Genomic DNA, 12517 nt, shown 5'->3' on the forward strand with positions numbered 1-12517 from the left:
AGGTCTCTCATGGGCTCTAGGTTTCTAATCTCTGAGAGACACACTCTTCACACAGTACATTTGGCATTATCTGCCCACCAAAGGGTTATAGAGGCTTTGATAATTTGGACTTAATGCTCAACCTTCGGTCCTCAGGTTGCCGTTGTCAAGACGGATGGCTGCTGCAGGATAGGAAGTGTGTCCCCATCTCGGACTGCAGATGTGGTCTCCCTACAGCCAACACCATTCAGGAGTACCAGCCTGGGGAGCAAGTGCTGATGGACTGTAACAGCTGGTAAGGGAGAGCCTGGGTTTCTTTCTGTTCCTCGCCATGAGGGCATTATTAATAGTGGGCTTCATTCTTCGGTGGGAAAGGTTTTTCAGATTTAAATATTTACTGTATTTTTTGGTCTATAAGATGCACCTGACCATAAGATGTACCTACGTGTAGAGGAGGAAAACCAAGAATAAAAAAATTTGGTTCAGAATTTTTTTTTTCTTAGTTTTTGTTCCTCTCCACGTAGGTGCGTCTGGTGGTAGGCAGCCCACAGTCCCCCACCCCCGTATCTTTTTTTAAATGCCGGTGGTCCAGCACGGTCTCGCCAGGAGCTTTCCGCGCTCCTGCTGGACAGCTGCCTTCTCTGTTGCTGCAGAGCAGCGAATAAGGTAGGAGCGCAAGCTTTTCGCTTCCTGCCTGGTCCCATGCCGCTCCATGAATGCCGTCATTTCTTGTGATTAGATGTTGATTAGATGTATAGGGTTTCTTCCAATACACACTGTCCTTTCACCCACATTCAGTTAAAATTTAACCTGAAATTTGGAAGGTGAGATTTGTCTGGTTAACGCTCAAAGTTAATTCGAGAAATCCCTTAAGAGAAATTTCTAGTTGAGGTGCTCAGCTTTCTTTGAATATTGGCCTGGCCATATAATTTCAATATGAATAAAGTTACCATATTTTTCTCTGTGAAACCCCAGACATATGACCTCCATTCTGCCTCCAGCCCCATCCCATTCCCGGCTAGTTCTGCCTCCAGCCCCATCCTGTTTTGCCCCAAGCCCCACCCCCAAAGAGCCTCCTCTCTTCTTCCAGATGAGCTCCAGCCGCTTCTGAAAGGCCTGGAGCATGCGCGGATGTAGGTGGCATCGTCCGCGCATGCTTAGAGGCCCTCCAGATGCGGCCGGGGCTCGTCAAGACTTTCCAAAACCCAGAAAAATACCAGGTTTTGGAAAGTTCATCTGGGAGCCCGGAGGGTCCTCTAAAAAGAGGACATGTCTGAGTTTTCTCAGACATCTTGTAACCCTAAGTATGAAACACATCTCAATATTCATTAGGATCCCTCTTTACCAAATTCTTCACAGGCTAATACAGTTACGAAGTTCTTTAGCAACTCTCCAGATCGGTATAGGTATCTTACAAGCAGGTATATATCTCATCATGACCAGTAGGTGGAGACTGAAACAAAATTGTGGAATAGGTACCTTCCCCTATTCTCAGCAGGTTTGAGGAGCTGTACCCATCTCCCTTGGTAAGGCTGTTGGAATTTGTTTAGGGATCCTGTTCCCTGTTTTTATGCCAGATTGAGTATTTATACCTCTTTTTTTTCACAGCATATGCGTGAATGGCACCTTTTTTTGCACGGATCTGGAATGCCCAACCTATGGTCCCTGGTCAGCCTGGAGCATGTGTTCTGTGAGCTGTGGAGGGGGGTACATGATGAGAAACCGGACCTGTCAGGAGCAGGCCATCAATGGGGCACCCTGTGGGAGCGAGACGCTGGAGACCCGAGAGTGCAACACACAACTCTGTCCAGGCAAGTCCCAGAGTGATAGCGGAATATAACCTATAGTCCTGCCAAGGAAAATCCCAATATTGCAGGTAGTCACAGGAGGTGTTACGAATTGTTATGCGTTTCCGAAGACAGTGGCGTAGCAATGGTGAGAAGCGCCCCTCCCCACCCGGGTGCGGTTTAGTGAAAGGGGGGGAATGTGAGGAAGGGGTGACTAGATGAGATGTGACTGTGAGGAAAGGGGGTAGAACTGCATTATTTAAAAGAAAAGCAGGAGGTGGTTCAGTGGTGTAGTGAGGTTGACCGGCGCCCGGGGAGGTTTCACTTCTCTCCTGCCCTCCCTCCCCTCCACACACATCCCCTTCCCGGAAGTGACATCAGAGAAAATACTTGAAGCCGGCACGAGCAGTAAGTTCATTGCTGCTGATTCCAAAGGTAAAAAGGTATGGGGAACGGATGCGGGCGACAGGGGGAGGAGTGGGAAGTGGGCAGAGAGGAGGAGAGGTATTGGTGCCTTAAGGAAGACCGCGCCTGGGGTGGACTGCTCCCCTCCACTCCTCTTACTACGCCACTGGGGTGGATAAACATAAAGGTACAATCTGCCACTGGTTTCAGATAAACTAAGCAAGGAGTCTATCTCGGAGTACATTTGAAATAAATTTCTCAAATCTAAGGAATCATGGAAAAGCAAAAAGCAAGGAAATAAACCCCACAGGAAAGCAATAGAAATTGTGCAAGTGGGAACACAACTGTACACGCCAACCAGGGATAGATTAAAATGAATAAATATTTATTAAACTATTAATATAACGGTCTCTATCATGTAGTCACTGTGTATCATGCACCCGACACAGTCCGTGTTTCAGCGTTTGAGCCTGCCTCAGTTAACGTCCAGCAGGTGGCACTCTTGTGACGTCAATGATCGCTGTTCACAGTAAATCGGATACAATCATAGAGTAAATAGGTATACCCCTCCCCTGGAATAAGCAACGGTATAAACTCTGTAAGGAAGCATTTGAAGGAAAGCCTGAAGAATAGAAATGGTTAAAAAAAAAAAAAAAGGATTACACTTAGGCATTGGAAAATAGAAAGGTTTTGAGATCCGTTTTAAATTTGGCTAAGGAGGTCTGAAGTCTTAGCTAGAGGGGAAGGGCATTGCACAGTTCTGGACCTTGGACTGAAAAAAATTGAGCAGCGGACGGTATGAAGAAGAATCTCCAGATGCGGGAAATTACAGACCGATAAGCCTCACTTCAGTGCCGGGCAAAATGATAGAAACAATGATAAGAAATAAAATTGTGGAACACGTAGACAAACATGGTTTAATGAGACGGAGTCAGCATGGGTTCAGCCGAGGGAGATCTTGCCTCACCATTTTGCTTGACTTCCGTGAAGGTGTGAATAAACATGTGGATAAAGGTGAGCTGGTTGATATAGTGTATTTTCAGAAAGCATTTGATAAAATTCCTCACAAGAAGGTCCTGAGAAAATTAAAGTGTCATGGGATAGGTGGCAAAATTCAGTTGTGGATTAGGAATTAGTTATCGGATAGAAAGCAGAGGGTAGGATTAAATGGTAATTTTTCTCAATGGAGGAGAGTAAACAGTGGAGTACCGCAGGGGTCTGTACTGGGACCTGTGCTATTTAACTTATTTATAAATGATCTGGAAAATGGAACGATGAGTGAGATATTTGCAGATGACACTAAACTGTTCAAAGTTATTAAAATGCAGGCGGATTGTGAAAAATTGCAAATGGACCTTAGGAAATTGGAAGATTGGGCATCCAAGTGGCAGATGAAATTTAATGTGGACAAATGCAAAGTGATGCACATTGGGAAGAATAACCTGAATCACAGTTACCGGAAGCTAGAGTCCACCTTGGGGATTAGCGCCCAAGAAAAGGATCTGGGTATCATCGTGGACAATACAATGAAATCTTCCACCCAACGTGCGGCGATGGCCATAAAAGCAAACAGGATGCTAGGAATTATTTAAAAAGGGGATGGTTAACAAGACTAAGAATGTTATAATGCCCCTGTATCGCTCCATGGTGCCTCCTCATCTGGAGTATTGCATTCAATTCTGGTCTCCTTATCTCAAGAAAGATATAGTGGCGCTAGATAAGGTTCAAAGAAGAGCGACCAAGATGGTAAAGAGGATGGAACTCCTCTCATATGAGGAAAGACTAAAACGGTTAGGACTCTCATCTTGTAAAAGAGAGGGCTGAGGGGAGATATGATTGAAGTCTACAAAATCCTGAGTGGAGTAGAACGGGTACAAGTGGATCGATTTTTCACGCTGTCAAAAATTACAAAGACTAGGGGACATTCGATGAAGTTATAGGGAAATACTTTTAAAACTAATAGGAGGAAATTTTTTTCCACTCTGAGAATAGTTAAGCTCTGGAACGCGTTGCCAGAGGATGTGGTAACAGTGGATAGCGTGGCTGGTTTTAAGAAAGGTTTGAACAAGTTCCTGGAGGAAAAGTCCATAGTCTGTTATTGAGAAAGTCATGGGGGAAGCCACTGCGTGCCCTGGATCGGTAGCATGGAAACTCCTTGGGTTTTGGCCAGATACTAGTGACTTGGATTGGCCACCATGAGAATGGGCTACTGGGCTTGATGGACCATTGGTCTGACCCAGTGAAGCTGTTCTTATGTGGGGATGATGAGACGATTTTGATCACTCTCTCAGTAATTGTAATTAAATACTTTTGAAACGTAACTAGCACAGCACTGCTGAAGGGTATACAAAGAAAATGCAATACCAACTGAGAAAGGACAAAATTATCACAGGAAAAGCTTAAAAGAAAAACAAATGCAAATTTAAGTGCTCTGGGACAAATTAAAGAGAAAAGTATGTGATTTATAACATTTTAAAACAGCTGAGAAATTCTGGAGCTCATTTTCAAAAAAGAAAAACGTCCAAAAGGGGCTGATGGATGTTTTTCTCGAACCCTTCCGATTTGTTATTTTCGAAACCTCTAGACAGATATCTACGCTGTTCATCCATAGTTCATCTAAATCTCAAGGGGACATGCTAGAACAGGGGTCTCAAAGTCCCTCCTTGAGGGCCGCAATCCAGTCGGGTTTTCAGGATTTCCCCAATGAATATGAATGAGATCTATGTGCGTGCACTGCTTTCAATGCATATTCATTGGGGAAATCCTGAAAACCCGACTGGATTGCAGCCCTCAAGGAGGGACTTTGAGATCCCTGTGCTAGAAGCATGGTTTGGGTGGGACTAGGGTGAGCTTATGACCTGGACGGTTTTCTGCCATAATCAAACAGTTAACAAAACGTCCCAATTTGGGATGTTTGGGGCTAGACCAGTTTTAATAGCACATAAGACACAAAATGATTCCCAAACTGACCAGATAACCACTGGAAGGATGTAAGCATGACACCCCCTACACTCCCCCAGTGTTCACTGACCCCCTCTAACCCCCCCCCCCAAAGATGTGAATCAGACAGTGCATACCTGTCTGTATGATAATTTATTTATATACCACCTATATCGTAAGTGGTTTACACTCAGGTAACATGTTATGGCCAGTCCTAGCAGAGCAGTGGGTGATATAGTCCAGGGGTCCCCAACCCTGTCCTGAAGGACCACCAGGCCCATCGGGTTTTCAGGCTAGCCCTAATGAATATGCATGAGAGAGATTTGCATAAAATGGAAGTGGCAGGCAAGCAAATCTGCCCCATGCATATTCATTAGGGCTAGCCTGAAAACCTGATGGGCCTGGTGGTCCTCCAGTACAGGGTTGGGGACCACTGGTATAGTCAACCATAAAGATGGAGACTCGGGCCCATATCCCACTCTAAATACTACACTTGTGGAGAATGTAAGCCTTCCAAAACTCACCCTGAGGTATTACAGAAACTCACTTAAAAATGCTATCCTATCCTTTGCTCATATGAATTTCTCTCTGTCTCTCTCTCTCTCTCTCCCTGTTGTAGCTGACTGTGTCATAAGTGACTGGTCCATATGGAGTGAGTGCAGCTCCACGTGTGGGGGAGGAGTGTCTGAGAGGAACAGGAGTGTCCTAGCTCCCTCTGAACCTGGAGGACAGGAGTGTCCCACCTCTCTGTTACAGCACAAGACCTGTCACACATTCAACTGTACACCAGGTGATACTCAGCAGACAACAGCTGTGACAGCTCACAGAATTGCACATTTTAGCTTAGTTAAGAGGTGATAGGCTCCGAAGTAATCTAAGGAAATACTATTTTACAGAAAGGGTGGTATATGTGTGGAACAGTCTCCCAGAAGAGGTGGTGGAGACAGAGACTGTGTCTGACTTCAAGAAAGCGTGAGACAGGCAGGAGAGAAGGAGATAACGGATGGGCAGACAAGATAGGCCATTTGGCCTTTATCTGCCATCATGGTTCTGCTTTTGCCACCTATATTAATTAATGTAATGGTTGGTACTTAAATTCATGTCACCTCCATGTTGGCTGAAAATCTGACCCTGTGTTTATTTTATTTTAAAAATTTATATCTTGCGCTAGCTGCGGTTATAGGCGGCTTACAAAAGAAGACATTCATAATAAAAGCACAGACAATAATATACAAATAATATCATAAAATAGTATGGGGCTCATAATTGAAAGAGAAATACGTCCAAAAACCGGCCTAAGTCAGCACTTGGATGAACATTTCTCAAAAACGTCCAAGTGCCGATACTAAAAACGGGTTTTGGACGTATTTCTAAACGACCTAGGCCTTCCTAGTGCCGCTGAACGACCAAAGCTAAATGGGGCATTTCAGGAGGAGTGTCAAGGACAGGAGTTGGGCGGGACATGGGCTGGCTTAGACTTAGTCGTACAGCATGTATAACCGAAAGTGATACAGCCCAGGATCGACGGAACTTGGACGTTGTGACTTAGACTATGTAAAAACAAAAACCCACCTAAAGTCACCAGATAAGTACTGCAAACACATAAAACAGACCCCCACACACTACCCCAGTGATCACCGACCCCACCCCCACCCCATAAAAATATTAATCCCACCTTTAAAATTCAGCCTCTCCAGACCATCATCACCTGGCCGCCTGGCATAGGAAAGCTTAGTCGTCCAGCACAGAGGCATCTTAAGCCGTCTTGGGGGTGGATTAGGGACCCATGGAGAGGAGGACCCATGCCCATAAGCCCCTGTAATCACTGCATTGATACTTAAACATGTGCACTCCCCTAAACACCCCCAAAACCCTTTTGTACTGGCATATAAGTTGCTCCTGCAGCCATAATGGCTATTGGGGGTGGTAGATACGTGGGTCTAGGGGATTTTAGAGGTGGTTTGGGGGGCTCACCATTATCTATAAGGGAGCTGTAGTCAGATGAAGACATGGCACCCTTTTTGTGAAGTTCACAGCAGTGCCCTGTAAGGTACCCCACTATTTAGGTGGCATGTCTGGGTGTTCAGTCCATCACTTTGCAGAACCCCTCCCACGTCCAACAGGGCTTGTTCTAGGCGTTTTGGACTTGGACGAAATGTTGGACGGAAATGTGGTATAAAGATGGACGATTTAGTGACTTGGACGATCAGATCGGCAGGATGTATAATTAGACAATTTTCGAAAGTAAAAAAAATTTTGGACGTATTTTTCGAAAATGTGTCCTAGGCTATTGTATACTTTGGACGACTTGCGAATTGGACATAAATGGACTTAGACGTCCCTTTCGATTATGCCCCTCTAAACTCTTATCCTAAAATAGGGTTAAAGAGCATTAAAAGCTTGTTAGGAGAAAAAAAAAAGCTTTTTAATTGCTTTCTGAAGGAACGCAAAAACTGAAATCACACTAGTAAGTGATGGCACATAAAGACTCGCAAGGTCTATCCAGTCTGTCCAACTAGGTGGCCAGAGGTGCAACCGACAGTGTGGGCCCCAGTCAACCATGTTTAAATTCTTGTTTTCAACCAAATAGGCAGCAAAACATGATGTAGTCTTAGGGTTACTAAATGCGGTCCCGAGCTCAGGGAGGTTCGGGTGGGGGCGGAGCTGGAGATAAAATGGGGTGGGGCCGGGTGTCCTCTTCTTTTCATAGAATAAATCTGGCAGTCCTATGTAGTCTAGTGTAGTGTAGCTGAAATGAGCAACCTCCATAAAGTGTTCTGGCCTCTCCTGAAAAGAGCCACTCAGGAGAGCAGGGTATAAAAATGAGAATCTCTCTGTGTGTGCTCTCGTCCTTCCTCTCATTTCTGGTTTCTTGTATGCTTTTGCAGAGTGTCCAGACGGTCAGCAATACACAGAATGTGCCACCATCTGTCCCCACATCTGTGCTGACCTCCAGCCTGGGACTGAATGCCTGGAAGAGCGCTGTGAGCCTGGGTGTGCCTGCCCTCGTGGCCAGGTGTGTCTCTCGATGTCTTTGTGCACTTCACTGATTAATGGGCTGTGGACGGAGTTCTTTTCTGCTGTGTAATGGCAGTAGCAAAAACCAAAAACAACTGCAGGCTATGTACAAGATGCAGGCACTGTTTATTTCAAACTCTAATGGTATAAAGAACCTTATTACCAACCAAAGGTCCCGACATGGTCTGTGTTTCGGACAACACACCTTCCTCAGGGGTCCGTGGTAGATAAGGTTTTGCCATAAACAGCATTAAAGGGAAAAAAACAAGTGCCTGAAAGGGTGTAGTGCTGGATTGTAAGAAGCATAGCAATCCCTTTAATGCTGTTTGTGGCAAAACCTTATCTACCACGGACTCCTGAGGAAGGTGTGTTGTCCGAAACACAGACCATGTGGGGAAAGAGAGAACAGCACCCCACAGATTCCCAAGCAGAGAGGCAAGGTGCGGAAAGGATCAAGATTCTTGGCACAATCTTTATTCACAGTTAAACATGGAAGGTGTCTTAGAAGGACATCTTCGTGCTGTTGCAGCAAGACAAAAATATTTATATAACGATATAGATGTAAGTTCTTAGCTCAATGTTCGATTGATTTTTGGTTTAAAAAAGAACGGCCATATTATCATTTACTTCATTGGCTGCCTTTGGAGGCAAGAGTATTATTCAAATTTTCCTGTATCTGCTTTAAGCTGATATCGGGATTGTCTCCAGCTTACCTTTTTCCTCATTTTGTGTTGCATAGACCATCAAGAGAAACTAGAAACTTCTATTTATTTGCTTATCCAAAAATTAATGGGTGTAGATATAAGACCTTCTTTGATAGGACCCTAGCATTTCAAGCTGGTAGGCAACAATCTTGGTTAGATAAATGTATTCAGCAAGCTATGTTATCCTATTGCAGTTTTCGGAAATTCATTAAGACCACTTTGTTCGATAAGTTTATTACTTAGTGAGTTTTATTATTAAAATTCTATTTTACAAATATTTGTATTTTTTACAAATATTTTTTACAAATATTTTACAAATATATTTTACAAATATTTGTATTTTTTACAAATATTTGTATTATTGTATTTCGCTGACTGTCCAGCTCTTTTTAGTGTAAACCGCCTAGAACTTTTGGTTATGGTGGTATCTACTATAATAAAATGCTAAGCGCACATGCGCACTCTTACCAACGTGTTCCCTGATCCCTGATCTGTAGGTCCGTGATCGGCAAAGTGCGCATGCGCGAGTCTCTAGGACTGTCTTCTGCACCTGTGCTGTGCCAATTGCGGGGTTTAAAAGCCGCAGCGTCGCCACCTCTCACGAGCTGCAACAGCATTGGAGAAGGGTTCCAAGCTGGCGGAGATCGTGAGAGGAGCCGCTGTGGTACCTGTAAACTTAAAAAAAAACCTTTGAAACGCGGTAAGGGAAGGGGGGGGGGGGCGATAAAGAAGAGGACTCCAGCCGCGAACTGCCGTGGCACCTTTAAACTTTAAAAAAAAATTTGGCACGAGCAGACAAGACCGCGGGAAGGGAAGGGAAAGGGGGGGCCGATAAAGAAGAGGACTCCAGCCGCGAGCCGCAAAGAAAAAGCTGGGCCTGCCTGCGGGGAACGCTATAAGGGAAAGGGGGGCCATGGAGCAGGCTGGGAAGGGGGAGGAGCCGAACGGAGCAGCCAGATCGCAGAAGGCCAGAACGCAGGGGAGGGGTTGAACAGAGCAGGCCAGATCGCGGTAAGAGAAGGGAAGGGGGGGGGTGGGGGAAATGCTGCTACTATTGCACAGGGACCTGGAGGGGAAGGCAAATATCACTGCTGCTGCATAGGGAAGTATAGGGAAATGCTGTTGCTGCTTCACAGGGAAGTGGGGTGGAAATGCTGCTGCACAGGAAAATGGAGGGAAAGAATGACAGACAGACAGCAGGAGGGAGGGAGACAGACAGAAAGGAAGAAAGAAAGACACAAGTGCAGGGAGAGGGACAGAAAGACAGACAGAGAAAGGGGGCCAAGGAGAGAGAGTGACAGTGGGAGAGAGAGAGAGAGAAACAGAAAGAAAGACAGACAGACATATATTCTAGCACCCGTTAATGTAATGGACTTAAAGACTAGTAAAAGAATAAAGTTATTATTATTAAATGACTGCTTGATGTATATAACACATTGGCTCCAAAGAAAGTAACAGGTTTCAAAAGACCAAATTGTTATCTCCGGGTCTCTACACGGCCATGTTTTGCCGAAGCTTCTTCAGGAAATCCGGATTGTAGATTCACCAAAGTAAATTCTTTGTTAAAAAAATTGTTCGCCTTCACTGTTCACTTTTGGAACTTACTTCGGCGAATCTACATTTCAAGTTTCCTGAAGAAACTTCGGCAGTAACATGGCCATGAAGAGACTCGGAGATGGAAATGTGGTCTGTTGAAACCTGTTGCTACGTTTGGAGCCATTGCGCTGTGCAGCAAGCAGTGATTTAAAAACTTACATCCGTATTGTTATGAACCTGTTTTTTGATTTGCTATAATGGCACAAAGATTATAAGCCATGGGTAGGGAACTCCGGTCCTCGAGAGCCGTATTCCAGTCGGGTTTTCAGGATTTCCCCCAATGAATATGCATTGAAAGCAGTGCATGCAAATAGATCTCATGCAGATTCATTGGGGAAATCCTGAAAACCCGACTGGAATACGGCTCTCAAGGACCGGAGTTCCCTACCCCAGTTATAAGCTATCTAACTGCTGTGTTGTGCTATGATTATAAAGATGAAAAGACACAGTCGATGGGGTCCTTGGTCGCCTATATAAGAGCACTATATACAGTTATTTTTTTATTTTTAATATACGGGAGTGTTTTGAATTATATACACATGTGGGGTTATTTAATACTAAAGCAAGGATGGTGAAGACGGAAAGTGAGGTGATATACAATCTTGCAACAAAATGGATCCTCACTTTGTAGGGAAATTCTTTCCAGAGCTGAAACTCTTCTTTATCAGAAATCCAGACAGGACACACAGTGATTCTTAATCTTTATCTTTATTATTCTTGGGAAATTGCTTGCCCCAACATTATAGCCCGACGGGACCCGTTTCGCCTCACAGGAGGCTTTCTCAAGGGTTCCAGGGGGAGCACTCCATTAGCGTTCTCTCACTTACAGGGCAGGAGCAGCTTGAGAAAGCCTCCTGTGAGGCGAAACGGGTCCCGTCGGGCTATAATGTTGGGGCAAGCAATTTCCCAAGAATAATAAAGATAAAGATTAAGAATCACTGTGTGTCCTGTCTGGATTTCTGACAAAGAAGAGTTTCAGCTCTGGAAAGAATTTCCCTACAGAGTGAGGGTTATTTAATGCCCCTTCCATTATGGCAGTGTTTCCCAACCCTGTCCTGGAGGACCACCAGCCAGTCGGGTTTTGGGGATAACCTTAATGAATATGCATGAGAGACATTTGCATATAATGGAGGTGCTCCATACATATTCATTAGGGCTATCCTGAAAACCTGACTGGCTGGTTGTCCTCCAGGACAGGGTTGGGAACCACTGCATTATGGCATTTGAATGTTTTTATTATGGATTTGGGTGACTTAACTCTGATAGTTTCTTATTGCTAAGTTGCAGGTGCTGCAGGATGGGACTTGTGTTGCACCAGACGCCTGCCGATGTTCTTTCCTCACGGCGTTCACCATCCCCTGGTCATTTAATCTCTCGCTGGAAGAAAGGGCACAGGAGCATCCAGCGGGTACCATCGTACACCACCAGTGCAATAGATGGTATGTAACTGGGCACTCAAACCAAGCAGTAGGTCTCAACCAGGCTGGAATGTATTAAGCCCATCTTATACTACCATATTAACTGAACAAGCTCTCAGTGCAGGCAGCAGGCCTTGGACATGGGCAGGGAGGCAGCTGAGTGATACCGTGGGACATATGTCATAGTTCAGTCTTTTAGGTCCATCCTCTGAGGATAACTCCAGTAGGCAGGTGACTGTTAAGTGACTTGTGTTGATTTAAAGGATGCACTGCCTTCACCTAAGGAATTGGGTTATATGTCAGGGCTCCAAGATATGCCTTATGTAATTCGGTAATTTCACAAAACTTTATTGCTGTAGCTATTTCTTGCCAGGATACATGAATAAGGACAGATTCTTCAAACTGTGGGGAGCCACAAGCACTAGGGGTCACTCGGAGAAATTGAAAGGGGAAAGGTTTAAGACAAATGCTAGGAAGTTCTTTTTTACCCAGAGGGTGGTGGACACATGGAACGCGCTTCCGAAGGAAGTGATAGGCCAGAACTCGGTACAGGGGTTCAAGGAAGGTTTGGATAGGTTCCTGGAGGATAAGGGGATAGAGGGGTACAGATAGAACTTGAGGTAGGTTATAAAAGTGGTCAGAAACCACTTCACAGGTCGCGGACCTGATG

The 12517-nt window shown here is 44.9% G+C and overlaps 1 protein-coding gene across 1 annotated transcript in view; it reads left to right on the forward strand.

Moving 5' to 3' along the window:
• LOC117354948 (SCO-spondin-like) overlaps window positions 1-12517 on the forward strand; it is a 441431-nt gene that overhangs the window by 396995 nt on the left and 31919 nt on the right. The window contains 5 exon segments of the mRNA XM_033932909.1: window positions 136-274; window positions 1588-1790; window positions 5731-5901; window positions 8000-8127; window positions 11717-11868. Coding sequence (XP_033788800.1) covers window positions 136-274; window positions 1588-1790; window positions 5731-5901; window positions 8000-8127; window positions 11717-11868 — 793 coding nt within the window.

The sequence above is a fragment of the Geotrypetes seraphini genome, chromosome 2 (assembly GCF_902459505.1).
Source record: "Geotrypetes seraphini chromosome 2, aGeoSer1.1, whole genome shotgun sequence".
NCBI classification, from domain to species: domain Eukaryota; kingdom Metazoa; phylum Chordata; class Amphibia; order Gymnophiona; family Dermophiidae; genus Geotrypetes; species Geotrypetes seraphini.